The 23,894-nt window shown below is 44.8% G+C and overlaps 1 protein-coding gene across 1 annotated transcript in view; it reads left to right on the plus strand.

The window, feature by feature from the left end:
* Positions 1-23,041, plus strand: part of LOC130304142 (zinc finger protein 568-like) — a 30,265-nt gene extending 7,224 nt beyond the window's left edge. The window contains exons 8-15 of the mRNA XM_056551907.1: positions 118-226; positions 1,125-1,749; positions 9,623-9,701; positions 16,372-16,491; positions 16,670-16,781; positions 18,581-18,672; positions 18,802-18,910; positions 19,789-23,041. Coding sequence (XP_056407882.1) covers positions 118-226; positions 1,125-1,749; positions 9,623-9,701; positions 16,372-16,491; positions 16,670-16,781; positions 18,581-18,672; positions 18,802-18,910; positions 19,789-20,633 — 2,091 coding nt within the window. The 3' untranslated portion in view covers positions 20,634-23,041. The remainder of the gene's footprint in view (positions 1-117; positions 227-1,124; positions 1,750-9,622; positions 9,702-16,371; positions 16,492-16,669; positions 16,782-18,580; positions 18,673-18,801; positions 18,911-19,788) is intronic.
* The last annotated feature ends 853 nt before the right edge of the window (positions 23,042-23,894 follow it).

Raw genomic sequence — 23,894 nt, forward strand, 5'->3', positions numbered from 1 at the left:
GATCCTATATCTCTATAGGGGGGTCCTGCAGTCATAGATGTGGGGGTAGATTTTGGGGGTCTCTGTTGCTCCTCCTGTCTGCTGTATTGTAGTGAATTGTTCTATATGTCACATCAGGGGGGAGATCTGACTAATAATAAAGTGGAGGATGAAGAAGAGAGGATGAGGGGCCATCACCCGTGTATGAGGGAAGTGAAGGAGGAAATTCCAGGAGGTGTTACCCCAGGTATGTAATAATTCCAGGAGGTGTTACCCCAGGTATGTAATAATTCCAGGAGGTGTTACCCCAGGTATGTAATAATTCCAGGAGGTGTTGTCCCAGGTATGTAATAATTCCAGGAGGTGTTGTCCCAGGTATGTAATAATTCCAGGAGGTGTTGTCCCAGGTATGTAATAATTCCAGGAGGTGTTGTCCCAGGTATGTAATAATTCCAGGAGGTGTTGTCCTAGGTATGTAATAATTCCAGGAGGTGTTGTCCCAGGTATGTAATAATTCCAGGAGGTGTTGTCCCAGGTATGTAATAATTCCAGGAGGTGTTGTCCCAGGTATGTAATAATGTCTAAACTGTAAAAATATAACATTATTCAAACCACACTGTCGATGGCGTACACGTAAAAAAAAAATCCAAAATTGCATATTTTTTGTCACTTTGTATATCCTAAAAAATGTATAAAAAGTGATTTAAAAAGTCCCATCAAAACAAAAAATGGTTCAGATAAAAACTTCAGATCACAGCAAAAAAACTAATTAGCCTCCTATAGCCCTGTATGCGGAAAAATAAAGTTATAGGGGTCAGATGATGACAATTTTAAACATACTCATTTTGGTGCATGTAGTTATACATTTTTTTAAGTAGTAAAATAAAATAAAACCTACATAAATTTGGTATCCTTGTAACCGTATGGACCTACAGAATAAAGATATGGTGTCATTTTTACCGAAAAGTGTCCTGCATAGAATCGGAAGCCACCAAAATTTACAAAATTGTCATTACAAAAAATTACAAAACGTTCTGATTTTTAGAAGGTGAGATGGAAAATAAGTGCCTAATGAAAAAATCTGTGGTCCTTAAGGGGTTAATGTGTGTTTCCGGACCAATAAAATTATGTTGTTTCCTCAACAGAAAATCCCAGTAAGAATTCTGAGGGAAACTTCATGTTATCCCTGAATGATAAAGGAGAAGATGAAGATATGATGGAGCGCTCCTCAGGAGAAGACCTCCTTACCCCTAATGTCCATCCAGATCTATCCTATAATAATCCACCTGATCATGAGGAACCTTCTCCTGACCAACCACACATTGTTACCACAAGGACAGATCAGAAAGGAGGGAAAAGAATTCGGTGTGATAAATGTGGGAAAGAGTTTACTAAAAGATCAAATCTTTTTACACACAGAAGAATTCACACAGGGGAAAAGCCATATTCATGCTCAGAATGTGGGAAATGTTTTACACATAAATCAAGTCTTGTTAAACATGAGAGAATACATACAGGAGAGAAGCCATATTCATGTTCAGAATGTGGGAGATGTTTTTTAAGTAAATCAGATCTTGTTATACATGAGAGAAGTCACACAGGAGAGAAGCCATACTCATGTTTAGAATGTGGGAAATGTTTTTCATATAAATCAAGTCTTGTTATACATGGGAGAATACACACAGGAGAGAAGCCATATTCATGTTTAGAATGTGGGAAATGTTTTGTTAGTATAGGAAATCTAAAGACTCATCAAAGATGTCACACAGAGTAAAATCCTCGATGTTGTTGTGTATGCAGAAAATGTTTTACATGGAAATTATATTTTTGAAATTCATCAGAGAATTCACGTTTAGAAGAAATGCCACCCCCATTACTATGTATACAAAAAGAAGGTTGCAGCAGCACTCTTGGTCACTTTTTAATCAAAATTTGTCCCCCATCCACCATGCGAAGGTGGCCTCATTTCGGATGGGACCCTAACACTCATTTCACTCACCTCTGCTGGGCATATGGTCTCTGACTGGCTGACATGCTGGATCCACTATGAATTTAAAAAAACCTCCTGTGAAACAGGAAGGGGTGCACGGCTACAGAGGGTGCCACTCCCCCTAAATTGCACAACAAAAAGAAAAATAGCCAGCACAACTACCTAATACACAGGTGCACGCTGCTGTGGCAAATACAGAGTATACAAAAAGAAGGTTACAGCAGCACTCTTGGTAAAAAAAAAAAAAAAAAATGGAGGCCCAGCAGACATGAGTGAAATGTGTTAGGGTCTTATCCGAAATGGATGGGGGACACGTTTTGATCAAAAAGTGAGCTAAGAGCCTTCATTTTTTTGACCAAGAGTGTTGCTGCAACCTTCTTTTTTTTTGTATATTTTATTTGCCACAGCAGCGTGTATTAGGAAGTTGAGCTGGCTATTTTTTTTGGTTTTGTCCCCATGACTATGCCTGATGGGCCTGAATTGTGGCCGCACAAAATAATGTTGTGTTGAATTAATTACAAATGTATTATTATTTGTGTGGCAAAACGAATAATTATTTGCAAAATGGGCATGGCCATGATTAGCCTATATTTAAGCCACATTTACCAAGTGAATGCACCATTTATTGGCGAAAACAATACCCACATGGAATTGGTGTAAAAGTTGTATATATAATGCAACCTGGGCCAAATCATCTTCACGGTCGTGGCCTTCAATAGAGTGTAAAACCTATACCTACCTAACCTAAGCTCCGGCTAGATGTGCATGGGCCGCCATTGTGGGTACACCTTAAGAGGGCATATCCTGAGTGAGATTGATGAAAAATGTATGAATAAGAAAGGGACAACGTGACATTTGAACGCACTCCCTGACCTGCACGTCCTGGTAGTTATGGCAGCTGGCCCCTCATATAAATACAGGTTGTAACCAACCTTATTACTATGGTTGTGGCCTTCAATGGAGGGTTAAACGTAAACCTACCTAACCTGTGGTTAGAGGTGTGCCCGGTCTACCATCTGGGGTACACCTTAAGAGGGCAAAAACCAGAACATGATAGGCGATTGTAGTTATAACAACAAATTTCAGAAGAAAAGTTTAGAATGGGGATGATATCCCGACTGTGAATCTGGCCCATATCGGGCAAAACAAGAGGAGCTACCAACAACCCATCATTATGACCTGAGCTGGAATGTCGCGTTTGGAAGTACCCAAAGTGCCCCCAATTCTCTAGAGTGACCCAAGATTAACGCTGGACCCATCCTCCAATCCAATCAAGTGCCTGATAATAGAGGAAAAGACTAAAAAGCTTGAGACTTAAGATTCAAAGTGAACAACAAACCCACTGAGCGCTCTCAGATGCTGGCCTGACCCCATGTGGTAGTCTACGACGATCGGGCAAAAGGAGGCCTCTCTTTGTATTATAGTAACGTATGAACTTATGACTGGTTTCCCAGGATCAGAATATCCCCTATAATGGTAGAATATGTGAGCCCCATTATACACATCAGATAATATCATGTAAAGTCTATTATCAGAGTGGAAAAAACCATCAAACGAGTAGGTAAATGGTATAATCAGTAATGAACTTGGAGTACCACCCTTACCCCTCAGTGAGAAGGGCAAAGGAACTAGATTCACGCTGGCCATAACAAGTCCCCAAACACTGAACTTGTCCCGAACGTGTAGTATGCGGACTACCTGTGACAGAACCAACCACCTGACTTAGTTCTACATCCAAAGCTTCCTACTAACAAACTGATTGATGAACTGTACGAAGGAGGAATAATGCATTGTAAATGAGTCTGAAATGTGAGAGACGTATGATGAGGCCAGGACCCTTGGTGGTGAAGAGCATAAGAACTGACCTCATGGCACCAGAAAATATTAGACTCTCAACTGAAACGAGACCTTAAAATAAAGGATTACCTGAAAAACCACAAAGATACATCAAGCCACCTGCGAAAACAGTTCCTGAGACAGTTTCCCTCAAATTGAGCTTAAAAACATGACAGACCTACCTTAGTCAAAAATACCTACAGATACGACAAGACCTTCTGCAACCATGTCCATCACCATGACAGGTCTTCTCACCACCAAGCGCTCTAAGCTGTGATACATGTAAAAATGAAACAGTGACAATATGATAGAAAAAAACAGTCTAAGGATATCAGAAAACAAAAGTTATACAACCGTACCACCCTGACTGTAACGTACCCGTTGTAATGTAGCGGAGTTGGAAAGGGTGCAGAGACACGCGACTAAACTAATATGGGGCATGGAACATCTTAGCTATGAGGAGCGATTAAAGGAGTTACAATTGTTTAGTCTTGAGAAGAGACGTTTAAGGGGGGATATGATAAACGTATATAAGTATATTAATGGCCCATACAAAAAATATGGAGAAAAACTGTTCCAGGTTAAACCCCCCCAAAGGACGAGGGGGCACTCCCTCCGTCTGGAGAAGAAAAGGTTTAGTCTCAAGGGGCGACACGCCTTCTTTACCTTGAGGACTGTGAATTTATGGAACGGTCTACCTCAGGAACTGGTCACAGCAGGAACAATTAACAGCTTTAAAACAGGATTAGATACATTCATGGAACAAAATAACATTAATGCTTATGAAGAAATATAAAATCCCATCCCTTCCCCAATATCGCGCCGCACCCCTACCCCTTAATTCCCTGGTTGAACTTGATGGACATATGTCTTTTTTCGACCGTACTAACTATGTAACTATGTACCCGAGTATATGGAATTGTTTGAGTAAAGTAAGCGACCTGACAGATGTGAATGACTTGAGTACATAAGAACATAACACTGTATGTATGTAAGGTACTGTAGTGATGTGCACAGTACATATGCCACAAATGTATACGCATAGAATGGATGATATAGTAAGGTACGGAGGATAACGTAAGAACTGTGGCAATACCAAGACTGTCAAGAACCATGAGCATAGAGTTCCCGAATATAAATCCCTGTGTTGTGATTATACTACTTGTATGTATGACTGTATTTACCCAGGCACAATAGAAATATAATATGGTCAATTGCCTCCAATCACTAGTATAAGATGTCAGTGAATGAACCTATCCCACCATACCTACCTGAATATTCCACCTACAGATGAGGTGTTAGTCATACAATGAGTGAAAAATATGGAAATTGTACCCCGAAAACGTATCAGAAACAATAACTTATCAGCGCAGTCATATGAGCCTAAATGACCTCCTAAAAATTATTCTAACTTATAGAATGCCTCCACCCTGATCCGCATTTTCAATTAACGCGATGGACTGCTAAGTACCTGCAACATGAATCTGTAGCAAAATACTGAAACAGCTGAGAATGCCTGAAGAAACAATACTTACTATATATACCTATTATATATACAAAATGTAACAAATGATATAAACAACAACCAAACCTGAATGCATGGGAAACTAACCAAATGCTATGTGCCTAAACATGACAGACCTAAACACCTGCGAACCGGAACAGCGAGCCATTGTCAGCCTAAAAGAAAACCGGCACAAACAGTGATAGTATACATCAGTCTGAACGTGACAGACCTGCGTGCATAGAAGATAAAATTATTTTAATAAACTGAGAACATAAGAACAAAACAACGTAATAGTAGTGGTGGCTGACTACCTAAGAAAATTTAACACTCACGGAGGTGGTGGATCCACTTTATCTGTGTGGAAGATGACATGGGCTGTACCAGGGAGTGGAGTCTAAGGTGCCGCTGGTTTTTACCAAAGCCCGCAGCAAAGAGGGATGGACTTGCTGCCGCAGGTGGCACCCAGGTCGCTACCCTGGCACAACTTATCCACATAGGCTGCTGAGATGAAACGTAGTACTGAAAGGATGAGGCAACTCGTAGTCAGGACTAGCAGAAGGTCAAGGCAGGCGGCACAGATGCGTGGTCAGGAAACGTAACAGGAGTTCAACAGGCAGGCGGCACAGAAGCAAGGTCAGGTCATGGAGCGGTAGGTCAGAACACAGGCAGGGCAATTTACAGAAACTCTTTCTCTTGGGCACAGGGCACACAAAGATCCGGCAAGAGGAAAAGGGAGGTGCACATACTTATAAGGTAGGAAAAGGTGAAAACATAGATCTGGCGCACGCCCTAGGAAGCAGGGGAGAAGCTAGCAGAAGGGAGAGGTAAGTGATGGCCTGAGATTCGCATGTGGGTGCGTCCCACGATGCGAATCCTGGACCCGCCGGAGAAAAGGGTAGGAGAGCGCTCATGGCCAGAGTGAGCTGCTGGAGCGCTCGGCGCAACAGAAACCTACCAGTAATGTTTGACCTAATCCCCTAAAACCAGACTGACCTCAGTACATGAGTAACAAAACACAAATCCTGTTTACCTATGAAAAACAACCATACCACTATACATACAGCCTGTAAAAACGTAAAAGACCTGAACAAGAGAAAACGTAACGGTAACAATACTGTGACTAGTGTTCCTATATAAATATGGAATAAAAGCTATCATAACGTATGCATGGAACAAATGCTAACATAACGTATGCTTGGAACAAATGGTACCGTTCCGTATGCATGGAACAAATGGTACCGTTCCGTATGCTTGGAACAAATGGTGCCGTTCCGTATGAATGGAACAAATGGTACCGTTTCGTATGCCTGGAACAAATGGTACCGTTCCGTATGCTTGGAACAAATGGTGCCGTTCCGTATGAATGGAACAAATGGTACCGTTCCGTATGCATGGAACAAATGGTACCGTTCTGTATGCATGGAACAAATGGTAACGTACCGTATGCATGGAAGAATGCTATCATGACTATGCATGGAACAATGTTATTGCAACGTACGCATGGAATAAAAGTTATCATGATTGTATTTATGGAACAAATACTATCAAAACATGCATGGAACAAAATCATATGCATCAAATAAATGCTATTGTAATGTACATGTAACAAACTATCGTAACGTGTGAATGGAATGAATTGAATTGAAACGTATGAATGGACTAAGTGCAGGGACACCTCAGGTCCAAGCAACAAACTACACACAATATAGTAATGGTCAGGAGAAACAGTCAGGAAACAATGGGTTAAAATGCACAGGATACAAAATTCAGACGAAGACAAACAGAAATAGGATTGTCAGCAAGCCAAACCAAAAGCCAAGAGGACAACAGAAGTACCGAATTGTATAACAAAGGGTTAACCAAATATCAGAGCCCAAGTCACAGAACCAGAAGACAAAATGAGATGCAAAAAATTGCTACGAGGAAACTCACAAGGACTGTCTGGTACTATGTACCGCTCACCGCTCCTTGAATAATCGCCATCCACCACTCTGTAAAGGCTCCGCTGATGTATGTAAAAATTGCCGGTGTACAAAAAATATTGCGACGGTGGTATATGAAATACTATCTGGCAGGGTACACAGATGGAGGCACACACAGTGGTATGCGGTGGTATATGAAATAGTACATGGTAGGGTACACAGATGGAGGCACACACAGTGGTATGCGGTGGTATATGAAATAGTACCTGGCAGGGTACACAGATGGGGGCACACACAGTGGTATGCGGTGGTATATGAAATAGTACCTGGCAGGGTACACAGATGGAGGCGCACACAGTGGTATGCGGTGGTATATGAAATAGTACCTGGCAGGGTACACAGATGGGGGCACACACAGTGGTATGCGGTGGTATATGAAATAGTACCTGTCAGAGTACACAGATGGGGGCACACACAGTGGTATATGAAATAGTACCTGTCAGAGTACACAGATGGAGGCACACACAGTGGTATGCGGGGGTATATGAAATAGTACCTGTCAGAGTACACAGATGGAGGCAGCTGGAGTAGTACCTGGCAGGGTAGAAGGTAGGGTACACAGATCAAGGCAGCTGGAATAGTACCTGGCAGGGTATACAGATGGAGGTAGTTGTAACAGTGTGGCATCAGGAGTGGCAGAATTTTCAATCTAATAGCGGTAAGAGAGTAATCCAGGAAAAGTTCCAAAATAAAAAGTTCCTCCTTAGCACCTTGTTCAGACATGGACAATTGTGTACTAGCCCCTTCCTCAGTGGCTTTAGAATGGTATACTCCGACACCAGGTCATTTATATAGGCAGCTCTGACTAATCAGCTGGGAGTTCGGAGATGTGGTTACTCATTCAAAATATGGCACGGACCATCCAGAGAGGAGAAACATGGATAGAATCATATGATGGACAAATACTTAAGATGGGGAAAATAAATGTAAAGTAAAGTTGTTTAGAATAAGTAACCATCCAAACACTAGGTGCGATTTGGGTGCGGTTTTAGAAACTAAGTGAGAAAAATAAAATAAAAAGGAATAATAATAATAGAATAGAAATAAAATAAAAAGTAATAATAATAGAATAGAAATAAAATAAAAATAGAAAAAATTGAAAAAAATTATAATAAAAATTAAATATAAAAAAATAAAGATAAAAATAATAGTTAAAGGAGTAGTCCAGTGGTGATTCAGTGGTGAGCAACTTATCCCCTATCCTAAGGATAGGGGATAAGTTGCAGATCGCGGGGGGTCCGACCCCTGGGGCCCCCCGCGATCTCCTGTACGGAGCCCCGACAGCCCGCTGGAAGGGGGCGTGTCGACCTCCGCACGAGGCGGCGGCCGACACGCCCCCTCAATACAACTCTATGGCAGAGCCGAAGCGCTGCCTTCGGCAATCTCCGGCTCTGCCATAGAGATGTATTGAGGGGGCGTGTCGGCCGCCGCCTCGTGCGGGGGTCGACACCCGCTATCTCGGCGGAGAGCCGGGGCCCCGTACAGAGAGATCGCAGGGGGCCCCAGCGGTCGGACCCCCCGCGATCTCAAACTTATCCCCTATCCTTAGGATAGGGGATAAGTTTTTCACCACTGGACTACCCCTTTAAAATGAAAAAAAGAAAACATTTTTTTTTTACCAGTACAGAATAATAAACCAGTCTCTACCCCTATAGAAAACCAAATAATTCCAGATTGCAATTAAGTCCTCTAGGTTCCAGACTTTCGAATTAAAACATTTTTTGGCTCTCTACTTTGGACATCTGAATCATAAAACTCCCCCCCCCACCCACCCACCAACTGGGTTTGATTACCTGTAGCCCTGCCTCTTGTACTGAGCCATGTGGAAGATGGCTCAGCAGAAATGGGCTTCCTAATGGTTGGTCCAACCTTAAAGGGGTACTCCGCCCCTAGACATCTTATCTCCTATCCAAACGATAGGGGATAAGATGTTAGATCGCCACGGTCCTGCTGCTGGGGACCCCGGGGATCGCCGCTGCGGCACCGCGCTATCATTACTGCACAGAGCGAGTTCGCTCTGCGCGTAATGACGGGCAATACAGGGGCCGGAGCATCGTTACGTCACGGCTCCGCCCCTCATGACGTCACGGCCCACCCCCTCAATACAAGTCTGGGAGGGGGGGTGGCGGTCGTCACGACCCCTGCCATAGACTTGCATTAAGGGGGCGGGCCATGAAGTCACAAGGGGTGGAGCCATGATGTCATGCTGCTCCGTCCCCTGTATCGTCCGTCATTACGCACAGAGCGAACTCTCAAATTGATGATGGAGGTATTTAAAGATGGTTGGATAGAATGTGTGTTGTTAATTTGCTGTTTTTGATGGGTCAGTTGGTTTTGCCCATCTTCTGGGGTGGTTGTGTGTGGCGTTCCACTTCGTCTGAATCTCCGACGTATCCTCTTTTTTGAGGTATTGGATGTTGATCTGGATTTTGAAATGGGGGGGAATGTTGCTGGTTCTGGATTTTTTCTCCGTTGTGGTGTTGCTTGTAAAGGGTTAAATGTTGTAGGTTGATTGTGACGGGTCATGCGGGGTGGGGATATCTGGTGTGTGTAATAGTGTGTCCTACGGTGACTGTAATCCCTTTTCTCGGAGTGATGATGGTATCCTCTCCGGGGGGATGATCTGTGATATCTCTGAATCTAAACAACTTTACTTACATTTATTTTTCCCTATTTAAAGTACGTTCTGTTCATTATTTGTCCATTATATGATTCTATCCAGGTTTCTCTTCTCTGGATGATCCGTGCCAAATCAGAGTTGCCGACATCAACTTAGTGTCTGAAACCGCACCCAAATCACACCTAGTGTGTGGATGATGAATTATTCTAAACAACTTTATATTTTAATTTATATTTATTTATTTTCCCCATCTTAAGTAAGTTCTGTACATTATTTGTCCATTACATGATTCTATCCATGTTTTCCATCTCTGGATGGTCCGTGCCATATTTTGAATGAGTAACCACATCTCCTAACTCCCAGCTGATTAATCGGAGCTGCCTATATAAATCACCTGGTGTCTGAGTATACCATTCTAAAGCCACTGAGGAAGGGGTTAGTACACACTTGTCCATGCCCGAAACGTGTTTGGCCTACCTAGCCTGTCTGAACAAGGTCCTAAGGAAGGACTTTTTATTTAGGAACTTTACCTGGATTACTATCTGCCGCTCCTGCCCCCACACTGTTCCAACCACCTCCATCTGTGTACCCTGCTAGGTACTAATTCAAATACCACTGCATACCACTGTGTGTGCCTCCATGTGTGTACCCTACCAGGTACTATTTCATATACCTCCACATACCACTGTGTGTGCCTCCATCTGTGTACCCTGCCAGGTACTATTTCATATACCACCGCATACCACTGTGTGTGCCTCCATGTGTGTACCCTGCCAGGTACTATTTCATATACCTCCGCATACCACTGTGTGTGCCTCCATCTGTGCACCCTACCATGTACTATTTCATATACCTTCACATACCACTGTGTGTGCCTCCATCTGTGCACCCTACCATGTACTATTTCATATACCTCCGCATACCACTGTGTGTGCCTCCATCTGTGTACCCTACCATGTACTATTTCATATACCTCCGCATACCACTGTGTGTGCCTCCATCTGTGTACCCTACCAGGTACTATTTCATATACCTCTGCATACCACTGTGTGTGCCTCCATCTGTGTACCCTGCCATGTACTATTTCATATACCTCCGCATACCACTGTGTGTGCCTCCATCTGTGTACCCTACCATGTACTATTTCATATACCTCCGCATACCATTGTGTGTGCTTCCATCTGTATACCCTACCAGGTACTATTTCATATACCTCTGCATACCACTGTGTGTGCCTCCATCTGTGTACCCTGCCATGTACTATTTCATATACCTCCGCATACCACTGTGTGCCTCCATCTGTATACCCTACCAGGTACTATTTCATATACCTCCGCATACCACTGTGTGCCTCCATCTGTGTACCCTGCCAGGTACTATTTCATATACCTCCGCATACCACTGTGTGTGCCTCCATGTGTGTACCCTACCATGTACTATTTCATATACCTCCGCATACCACTGTGTGTGCCTCCATCTGTATACCCTACCAGGTACTATTTAATATACCACCACATACCACTGTGTGTGTCTCCATCTGTGTACCCTACCATGTACTATTTCATATACCTCCGCATACCACTGTGTGTGCCTCCATCTGTATACCCTACCAGGTACTATTTCATATACCACCACATACCACTGTGTGTGCCTCCATGTGTGTACCCTGCCAGGTACTATTTCATATACCTCCGCATACCACTGTGTGTGCCTCCATCTGTGCACCCTACCATGTACTATTTCATATACCTTCACATACCACTGTGTGTGCCTCCATCTGTGCACCCTACCATGTACTATTTCATATACCTCCGCATACCACTGTGTGTGCCTCCATCTGTGTACCCTACCATGTACTATTTCATATACCTCCGCATACCACTGTGTGTGCCTCCATCTGTGTACCCTACCAGGTACTATTTCATATACCTCCGCATACCATTGTGTGTGCTTCCATCTGTATACCCTACCAGGTACTATTTCATATACCTCCGCATACCACTGTGTGCCTCCATCTGTATACCCTACCAGGTACTATTTCATATACCTCCGCATACCACTGTGTGTGCCTCCATCTGTGTACCCTACCATGTACTATTTCATATACCTCCGCATACCACTGTGTGTGCCTCCATCTGTATACCCTACCAGGTACTATTTCATATACCACCACATACCACTGTGTGTGTCTCCATCTGTGTACCCTACCATGTACTATTTCATATACCTCCGCATACCACTGTGTGTGCCTCCATCTGTATACCCTACCAGGTACTATTTCATATACCACCACATACCACTGTGTGTGCCTCCATCTGTGTACCCTGCAAGGTACTATTTCATATACCTCCGCATACCACTGTGTGTGCCTCCATGTGTGTACCCTACCATGTACTATTTCATATACCTCCGCATACCACTGTGTGTGCCTCCATCTGTGTACCCTACCAGGTACTATTTCATATACCTCCGCAGACCGCTGTGTGTGCTTCCATCTGTGTACCCTGCCAGGTAGTATTTCAAGTACCACCACATACCACTGTGTGTGCTTCCATCTGTGTACCCTACCATGTACTATTTCATATACCTCCGCAGACCGCTGTGTGTGCTTCCATCTGTGTACCCTGCCAGGTACTATTTCATATACCACCGCATACCACTGTGTGTGCCTCCATCTGTATACCCTGCCAGGTACTATTTCATATACCCCCGCATGCCACTGTGTGTGCCTCCACCGGTATACCATACCAGGTACTATTTCATATACCCCCGCATACCACTGTGTGTGCCTCCATCTGTATACCCTACCATGTACTATTTCATATACCTCCGCATACCACTGTGTGTGCCTCCTTCTGTGTGGAAGATGGCTCAGCAGAGATGGGCTTCCTAATGGTTGGTACAACCTTAAAGGGGTACTGCGCCCCTACACATCTTATCTCCTATCCAAAGGATAGGGGATAAGATGTTAGATCGCCACGGTCCTGCTGCTGGGGACCCCGGGGATCGCCGCTGCGGCACCGCGCTATCATTACTGCACAGAGCGAGTTCGCTCTGCGCGTAATGACGGGCAATACAGGGGCCGGAGCATCATTACGTCACGGCTCCGCCCCTCATGACGTCACGGCCCACCCCCTCAATACAAGTCTGGGAGGGGGAGTGGCGGTCGTCACGTCCCCTGCCATAGTCTTGCATAAAGGGGGCGGGCCATGAAGTCAAAAGGGGTGGGGCCATGATGTCATGCTACTCCGTCCCCTGTATCGTCCGTCATTACGCACAGAGCAAACTCTCAAATTGATGATGGAGGTATTTAAAGATGGTTGGATAGAAGGTGTGTCGTTAATTTGCTGTTTTTGATGGGTCAGATGGTTTTGCCCATCTTCTGGGGTGGTTGTGTGTGGCGTTCGACTTTGTCTGAATCTCCGACGTATCCTCTTTTTTGAGGTATTGGATGTTGATCTGGATTTTGAAATGGGGGGGAATGTTGCTGGTTCTGGATTTTTTCTCCGTTGTGGTGTTGCTTGTAAAGGGTTAAATGTTGTAGGTTGATTGTGACGGGTCATGCGGGGTGGGGATATCTGGTGTGTGTAATAGTGTGTCCTACGGTGACTGTAATCCCTTTTCTCGGAGTGATGATGGTATCCCCTCCGGGGGGATGATCTGTGATATCTCTGAATCTAAACAACTTTACTTACATTTATTTTTCCCTATTTAAAGTACGTTCTGTTCATTATTTGTCCATTATATGATTCTATCCAGGTTTCTCTTCTCTGGATGATCCGTGCCAAATCAGAGTTGCCGACATCAACTTAGTGTCTGAAACCGCACCCAAATCACACCTAGTGTGTGGATGATGAATTATTCTAAACAACTTTATATTCTGTATACCCTGCCAGGTACTATTTCGTATACCTCCGCATACCACTGTGTGTGCCTCCATCTGTGTACCCTGCCAGGTACTATTTCATATACCTCCGCATACCACTGTGTGTGCCTCCATCTGTGTACCCTACCATGTACTATTTCATATACCTCCGCATACCACTGTGTGTGCCTCCATCTGTGTACCCTGCCAGGTACTAATTAATATACCACTGTGTGCCTCCATCTGTGTACCCTGCCAGGTACTATTTCGTATACCACCACATACCACTTTGTGTGCTTCCATCTGTATACCCTACCAGGTACTATTTCATATACGACCGCATACCACTGTGTGTGTCCCCATCTGTATACCCTACCAGGTACTATTTCATATACCACCGCATACCACTGTGTGTGCCTCCATCTGTATACCCTACCAGGTACTATTTCATATACCACCGCATACCACTGTGTGTGCCTCCATCAGTATACCCTACCAGGTACTATTTCATATACCACCACATACCACTGTGTGCGCCTCCATCTGTGTACCCTGCCAGGTACTATTTCATATACGACCGCATACCACTGTGTGTGTCTCCATCTGTGTACCCTACCATGTACTATTTCATATACCTCCGCATATCATTGTTTGTGCCTCCTTCTGTGTACACTGCCAGGTACTATTTCATATACCTCCGCATACCACTGTGTGTGCCTCCATCTGTGTACCCTGCCAGGTACTATTTCATATACCTCCGCATACCACTGTGTGTGTCTCCATCTGTATACCCTGCCAGGTACTATTTCATATACCTCCGCATACCACTGTGTGTGTCTCCATCTGTATTCCCTACCAGGTACTATTTCATATACCTCCGCATACCACTGTGTGTGCCTCCATCTGTATACCCTACCAGGTACTATTTTGTATACCTCCGCATACCACTGTGTGTGCCTCCATGTGTGTACCCTGCCAGGTACTATTTCATATACCTCCGCATACCACTGTGTGCCTCCATCTGTGTACCCTACCATATACTATTTCGTATACCTCCGCATACCACTGTGTGTGCCTCCATCTGTGTACCCTGCCAGGTACTATTTCATATACCTCCGCATACCACTGTGTGTGCCTCCATCTGTGTACCCTACCAGGTACTATTTCATATACGACCGCATACCACTGTGTGTGCCTCCATCTGTGTACCCTACCAGGTACTATTTCATATACCTCCGCATACCACTGTGTGCCTCCATCTGTGTACCCTGCCAGGTACTATTTCATATACCTCCGCATACCACTGTGTGCCTCCATCTGTGTACCCTACCATATACTATTTCGTATACCTCCGCATACCACTGTGTGTGCCTCCATCTGTATACCCTGCCAGGTACTATTTCATATACCTCCGCATACCACTGTGTGTGCCTCCATCTGTGTACCCTACCAGGTACTATTTCATATACGACCGCATACCACTGTGTGTGTCTCCATCTGTATACCCTACCAGGTACTATTTCATATACCTCTGCATACCACTGTGTGTGCCTCCATCTGTGTACCCTACCAGGTACTATTTCATATACGACCGCATACCACTGTGTGTGCCTCCATCTGTATACCCTACCAGGTACTATTTCATATACCTCCGCATACCACTGTGTGTGTCCCCATCTGTGTACCCTGCCAGGTACTATTTCATATACCTCCGCATACCACTGTGTGTGCCTCCATCTGTATACCCTACCAGGTACTATTTCGTATACCTCCGCATACCACTGTGTGTGCCTCCATCTGTGTACCCTACCAGGTACTATTTCATATACCTCCGCATACCACTGTGTGTGCCTCCATCTGTATACCCTACCAGGTACTATTTCATATACCTCCGCATACCACTGTGTGTGCCTCCATCTGTATACCCTACCAGGTACTACTTTGCCTACCACCGTGTGTCTCCAGCGCTTCAAAATCACCGGAGCTCTGCAGCTGCCGGCCGCAGCATAAACAGCTGACTGAGTGATGTCAGGCGCCGCTTTCACTTACCATCTACTCGTATTGTATTTGAAATGGTTTTAAATGTCTGTGCACTCTCTTTTTTTTGTGTCCAGACAGGTCAATAAAGACACTTTATCTATACATATGGTGTGATATTATGGTGTGCATCCCTGTATGGTTGCTAACTTGTTTTTCTTCTTTGTATTTTCATATGTATTATAGCAACTAGTTTGCACCCAGTAGTGGTGATATTGGGCGGTGCCCGTCCTATTATATACTATTGCACCTATAAAGCTGACACAATGTAACAAACCTCCTGTAATCTTTCCTCAGACATTATGAAACTTATTCGACTACTGAGCTTTTCCTGTCACATGACCACCCTCAAAGGTCCTTTACCGCTATTTATCCTCTCCTACTACTGAGCTCCTCCCACTCCTGTCACATGATCATTCTCACAGGTCCTTTAGCACTATGTATCCTCTCCTACTACTGAGCTCCGCCCACTCCTGTCATGATCATTTCACAGGTCCTTCATCTACAATCTCTTATCCTGCTGAGCTCCGCCCCCTCCTGTCACATGACCATCCTCACAGGTCCTTCATCCACAATCTCTTCTATCCTGCTGAGCTCCGCCCCCACATGTCCTGGTCACATGATTGTGACATCATCACAGGTCCTGCAGTGAGTTGTGTAGAGATTGTGGAGAAGGTGAGTTTTGAGTGTTTATTTGTGTAGTTTTTGGCTCCTGTAGTAACAATAATAGGAATAATAATGTGCACAGGGGGCGGCCATTACTATATCCTTATAATCCCTTATAGTCCCCCCATAATATGACCATAAAGTGATTGATCCCAGGATCATTTTACACGTTTTCTTCTTTGTTTAGGGTGAAGATCTGATGGATATTAAGGTTGAGGTTAAAGATGAAGCAGAAGAGGAGACGGATTTCGGGGCCGATCCGCAGTGTAAGGAGGGGGAGACTTTTATTGGTTGTAAAGGTAAAACCTATATCCCCTTCATCTCTATGACAGCCCCCGAGGATTACACCATTGGTCCTAGAAGGAACAGGAATAAACCCTGAGAGGATAAAAGTCCCTCCTCATCCACCATCACCCGTGTTTATTCCTGACACAAGAGAAGGGAGAACCTGATGGGATCCCAAAGATAATAAAAGAATTCCCAGCAGTGGAGCGAGGGGGCTCGGGCGTCCTCCTTCCCAGGATCTTGTTGTGGATGTTTAGTTCCATGTTCCTGGGCAGAGGCCAAACTTGTAGCTTCTGGGCCCCAAAGCAAAATCCTTAATAGGGCCCATGTCTACCATGTGTCATTCATACTACTGGTGTCTTCTGGTGGGGCCCCTCAGTCACAGGGCCCCGGTGCGACTGTTACCTCTGCACCCCCTATAGTTACACCCCTGCTCCTTGGTCCGTCCAGGGTCTCCCTCTGGGGAGGTAATGGAGCTCACCCCCGACATCTCACCGCGACTCTGGAGTCCTGGTGCGGCGCTCGGGATGCGGTGATCTCTGGTTGGCGTCTGACGTCATGTGCACCCACAGATCTGAGGTCACCGGTGCACGGTGAGTGACGCACGTCTGGGATCGCGTGTGTCTAAAACTGCTTCATGCGCACATTTGAGAATGCCCGATTGGTAAGTATATTTAAAGAGGTTTTTTTTGGAGATAACCAGTCCCCTGTACTGAATCTGAACCCTCCATGACAGACAAAGCTGGAATGAAAACCCAGGAGAATGTGAGTATAATGCTGCATGGACATGTTATGCTGTGTCTATGCTTATGGGGGTTATTGTATGCTTTAGGTGCTCAAAAAGAAACCAGCCTTAACCCCTTAAAGGACATCTGTAGCAAAAAACAACGTATCCCCTATCGACAGGGGGGGTAAGTGTTTGATTACGGGGGGTCCAAATGCTGGGACCCCCCACAGTCTCCTGCACGGGGCCATGGCTCTGCCGCGGCTCTCCCGTGCAGGAGGTGTGCCGGCCGAAGCGTGACGTCACGGCCGACACACCTCCTACATTTAGTTCTATGGCAGAGGCGGGGAGGCAGCGTTCATGCCTCCCTGCCTCTCCCACAGAACTGTATGTGGAGGGGGCATACCATCAACCTCAGAGAGCGGCAATGCGTGGCCCCGTTTGGGAGATCCCAGCGGTCGGACCCCCCGCGATCAGACACTTATCCCCTATCCTGTGGATAGAGGATAAGTTGTCTTTGGCTGCAGATGTCAACAACACAGGACGTAAATGTACGTCCTGGTACAATGGTACATTTATGTCCTATACATGACCGCGAGCATTGGAGTGGGGCTCGCGTCATGCATGGTAGGTCCCAGCTGCTATCAGCTGCTATGGCGGACATCAGCGATCATGCTAGTGTCCGCCATAAACCACAGAGTATAAGTGGTGCCCTATGAGAGCAATGGCACCATCATGGGCAGAAACAGCTATGGTCCAACCCTACATCATCACATGGTCTCCTGGGCTGTCATGGAGATGAAGGGAGAAATATAGGATTAGACATTATGGTAATACAGTTTCTACGAGTCCTCCAAAGCCACAGAATATGAGTGCGACTAGTGGGGACCAGTTATACCTATGATGGTCGGATGGGGAGGGGCTCACTGCATCATGTGTGTTTTTCTTGTCCCTTCTAGGACCATTGGTGTAACTCCTAGGGGGCTGTCATGCAGGATTTGTAGAAAATGAGGGTCTCCTAGATACTACTACACCCATCATCTGATCATCACATGGAATAATCTATTCATCACTGTGTGTTCCCTACAGATGGAGTCATTGATAGAAATCCACCCGAGAGGTGTCCCCGCCCTCTGTATTCCCAGGACTGTCCAGAGGGAAATGTCCCAGAGAAGCATCAGGTAGATGAGGCTGATCCTATATCTCTATAGGGGGGTCCTGCAGTCATAGATGTGGGGGTAGATTTTGGGGGTCTCTGTTGCTCCTCCTGTCTGCTATATTGTAGTGAATTGTTCTATATGTCACATCAGGGGGGAGATCTGACTAATAATAAAGTGGAGGATGAAGAAGAGAGGATGAGGGGCCATCACCCGTGTATGAGGAAAGTGAAGGAGGAAATTCCAGGAGGTGTTACCCCAGGTATGTAATAATTCCAGGAGGTGTTACCCCAGGTATGTAATAATTCCAGGAAGTGTTACCCCAGGTATGTAATAATGCCAGGAGGTGTTACCCCAGGTATGTAATAATTCCAGGAGGTGTTGTCCCAGGTGTGTAATAATTCCAGGAGGTGTTTCCCCAGGTATGTAATAATGGATAATAATCTCTGGGGCCCCGTGCTGATGCAGAATTTGGCACAAGCAGCATGAATCTATGGGCCCCTCCTGTGAGAACATTTCGGGTGGTGGAGGAGGGGTAATGTATATTTGTTGCTCACACCCCGGCTCCTCTGATACCTGTGGACGGACGTTCTGACATTAGTCCTTATCTAAGTATTGTGTCCTATTTATCTCTTCATGGTGTCTGTTTCCTCTATGACTCTCTGGAGGACAGCGCACCATCCACAAGGATTGTATAGTCATGGATTGGCCCCGACATTTCCCTGAACTCAGGGGCCACTTCATCAGATCCCCCATTATATTACAGGATCGGACCCTCTTTCCCTTAGAATCACCTGACGTCTTAGTACAATGGAGCCAACAAGGTCCTGGGAACCTTTATTCCAGATGGTGGTTGATAAGATCCCTCAGTGTATTCCCCTCCATCCTATAGATGATATATATAACATTGAGATGTGGTGACGGTGCAGCCATTAGGTTATACAGATCATTGTCATGTCCATGAGTTCTCCCGCACAGCTCAGCTTTGTCTCATGGACATTTATCTTCTTCAGGCTGGAATCACACATGCAGCTTTTCTGGCAGTTTTGATGCAGTTTTTAGAACCCATAAGTGACCCAAAAAGAAGAAATAATGTAATGTGTTTCCGGCCCAATAAAATTTACGTTTTTATCCCAACAGAAAATCCCAGTGAGAATTCTGAGGGAAACTTCATGTTATTCCTGAATGATAAAGGAGAAGATGAAGATATGATGGAGCGCTCCTCAGGAGAAGACCTCCTTACCCCTAATGTCCATCCAGATCTATCCTATAATAATCTACCTGATCATGAGGAACCTTCTCCTGACCAACCACACATTGTTACCACAAGGACAGGTCAGAAAGGGGGGAAAAGGATTCAGTGTGATAAATGTGGAAAAGAGTTTACTAAAAGATCAAGTCTTCTTACACACAGAAGAATTCACACAGGAGAGAAGCCATATTCATGTTCAGAATGTGGGAAATGTTTTAAAAGTAAATCAGGTCTTGTTATACATGAGAGATGTCACACAGGGGAGAAGCCATATTCATGTTCAGAATGTGGCAATTGTTTTATTAGTAAACCAAATCTTTCAAAACATGTGAGAATTCATACAGGATATATGCCATATCCATGTTCAGAATGTGGCAAATGTTTTATACAGAAATCAGATTTTGTTATACATGAGAGAATTCACTCAGGAGAGAAACCATATTCATGCTCAGAATGTGGGAAATGTTTTACACGGAAACAGGATCTTGTTATACATGAAAGAATTCACACAGGAGAAAAGCCACATTCGTGTTCAGAATGTGGAAAATGTTTTATACAGAAATCTAATCTAGCTCAACATGAGAAAATTCACACAGGAGAAAAGCCATATTCATGTTCAGAATGTGGAAAATGTTTTAAAAGAAAATCAGATCTTGTTGTACATGTGAGAATTCACACAGTAAAAAAGCAAAATTCATGTTTTCATGTTCAGAATGTGGGTAATGTTTCATAAGTAAATCATATCTTGTTGTACATGAGACATTACACAGGAGGGAAGCCATATTCATGTTCAGAATGTGGTAAATGTTTTAGAAGTAAATTATAACTTTCTAGACATGAGAGAAGTCACACTGGAGACTGATAGATGAAATAATAAATGATAAAAATATAATAATATGGAGAATGGAAATCTGAGATCTCAGGTAACAGTAAAATGTGATGTTTCTAAGTTCTGTTGTGAGAATTAACCCTCGAATCAACTTCATAATGAAACCTAAGCAGAAGCTAAAGCCAACATCATCTCTTGGTCATCAGCTCCTGGGGTCATGTGACCTTTGTAGGTAAATAACGGTAATGAGAAGTAATATGTAATGCTATTGTGTATCATTTAGTAGTGACTTGTAGCTCTACACTACAGTATGATTGGATGATTTCTATGGATGATAATGATTGGTGATTACTATGTATTACCTCGGCCTCATTTCCATTAGAAATATTACTGATTGTATCTCATGTGTCACTTCTGTCCTATCAGGATCAGGACACTTCTGTGTTGTCACCAATAACCCTTAGGCCGGGGTCACACACAGGATTTTGGTCATATTGTGTTAGAATTCTTCTTATAATGGGATTAGTCATGTGATGCGGTGTTATTAGTGTGTATGGGGTGTGATGTCTTCTCTGATTTACAGGACTGTACAGCGACTGACGTGGTCTGATACAATTCTGTAAATGGAGGAGCAGACTGATCAGTATGGACCTGTGTATAGGGAAGAGACACCGGAGTGAAGTGGTAACCAATCCCGTCCATCAGTCAGGATAGCGCTCTTGTAGGTGACTGGGAGAACTGGTTCATGTGGTCAGGAGTGAGATAGACAGGTCCCATATGGTGAATGTATGCAGCATGTCCTGGGACTTCTAGTCTTTGTTGCTCTTTTTTTCTGTGCCTTTCCTTTTCCTGATGTCCTCCGCACAGCTCACATACGCCCCCGCTACTTTATGGCTGAGGCCGGGGTTACACTCAGGTTACACACTAGGGCCACATCTCCCAGATCTCTATAAATTACCTCCACATTGCTGTCATTCTGGGGAAACATCTAAAGGGTTAATAAACTCACATAACTTTATACACTGTGAGCGGTGCAGGTCTTAGAATGAAGTCTAGAGGTGGTGGCCGGATGATGGGACCCAATGAAAGGACAAGAAGAAGAATGCAGGAAATGGGGGAAGAAGAGAAGAGGGAAGAATGAAAGGAAAAGGGGAAAAGGCAAAAGGAAGAGGAAGAAACCTCACGAATCCAACACCACCAACTACCCTGACAGGAAGGAAGGACAGGTCCGGATGAGGGCACAGGACTAGGCTGGGTTAGGTAGAGAGGGGAACGGGAGTCGGGGGAGGGCACAAACTCAAGCCAGAGACCCCACAGGAGATGGAGTTTCCCAATAAGTGAAATTTACATTTACTGTGATATTTACTGAAGCCAGTCTAAAATGGTGGGGGATAAGAGGACTTCAACAGTCTAGGGGGTCACAGTCCTTGGGGCCAGGAGGAGAAATCGTATTAACCATGCCGTCCAGCAAGATATGGAGCCCGGGAGTATAGAGAGTAAGCGAGGGTCTGGATAGAGAGGGGCAAGGAGGTGAGTCCCCTGAGGAGGTCAAGTACTTGAGGACTAAACAAGTGACATTAAGGACAGGAGAGATATTATTAGGCAAAGTTAGATAGATGGGGAGAGAAGAGTGGGCACTCTGTGCCACCTAGTGAGGGTCTTGTCATTGGTCTCCTGGGCTCTGTAAGAGATAGACGTCTTAATACACAGGAGCACTTGTGCCAGTCCTCACTACTGATGGAGCGTCCCAGATCTTTCCCCTCATGGGTCGGAGGACTGGAGGTGAGGAAACACAGAAGATTTGGAATGGTAGGAGGGGGTGATGGAAGTGAAGTCTGTCCTTGGGGGTGTCCTAGGAATACTTTAGTTACAAATATATGAAAGATATGTGACATAGAGGAGGCACGTTAATATCGGATAAGGGTTCAGATTGTCAGGACCTAGAAAATGTGAGAAAGTCATCTGACCACCCTACTAAGACCAAGAAAGAGACCGCTGAGCATGCCGGAGGGGAGTCCGTGCTAAATAAAATAGGGGTCAGCGGGATAAAGGTCTGAACACGTCAGGTAGGTAGTACCCACATGGGCTGTGGATGCCATGTTTGGTGGCAGTGTAGCAAGAAAATGTCTCTTATGTAGTCTGCCATCTCTCCCACAATCATCGTGAACCCTTTTGGAGCCATAGAAAGACTAAACAGCAGAATCTCAAACGCTGAACATACCCTGAAGCCTTACAGCCACTCTCAGGCCCCTATAATCTTCCCTGTCTGTAGACACATGGTAGTACACACCTTATATGTCCAATACTGACAGGAAACATCAGGGGTACAGAAGGTTTACTGTAGAGTTTATAGTTTCCAGTTTGGATTATGTTTTTGTGTTTTTAGGACAATCACGAGACCAGGATTTCCTTCTGATCTTGGACACATACTTGGGACTTGTTTTCCCAATAGAGAAACGACCTCCTGCTCCAGGACGATTAAGGCTCCTCTGATTGGTGTCATCCTTTCTGGGGTCTTGAAGAGAATTCTAGTCTTAGGCCATCCCTTATAGTGTCCAAGAACTGTTGGAGCCTTTGCCATGCCGGTAGGAAGTGTTTTCCTGCCCCCTACACTGGCATCATTGCTGATGACCCCTACAGTTGGGACCTAAGGGGGTATTTCCATAGAGTAACCCCTTGACTCACTTATATTGGGTAGAAGGCCCCTTTATTATCATCTGCCTTCTCTAAGATGGAATCTAAATGAGAATCGGAGAAGAGTCCACAATGAATGGCAGACGACCTCACGTTAGATACATCTCCCTGACTATTTCTTATCGAATTGCTTAATCCCTCCAGGACACAGCTGTACACTCTCTCATGTTTTTGATCACCTCCACTAGCTGTGCAGTGATCGGCCATCAGGGGGTTCCTGTGAGCCCCTGCCCCCTCCAACGGCTTTTCTGGGCCAATTGGAATTTAGATCAGTGGTCTCCAAACTGTTGTCCTCAAGATGTTGCAAAACAACAACTTCCAGTATGTCCGGACAGCCAACAGGGTGCAATATTTTTTGTTCCCCTTTTGTTTTGGGGGCATTTGCGGTGCATACCATCAGCAACTGTTCTGCGCTGTGCGGCCAAACCGTACCAGTCGCTGGTGACACAGACCCCCCCTAAATAATTTGAA

This window comes from Hyla sarda, chromosome 1 (genome assembly GCF_029499605.1).
Source record: "Hyla sarda isolate aHylSar1 chromosome 1, aHylSar1.hap1, whole genome shotgun sequence".
Taxonomy (NCBI): Eukaryota; Metazoa; Chordata; class Amphibia; order Anura; family Hylidae; genus Hyla; species Hyla sarda.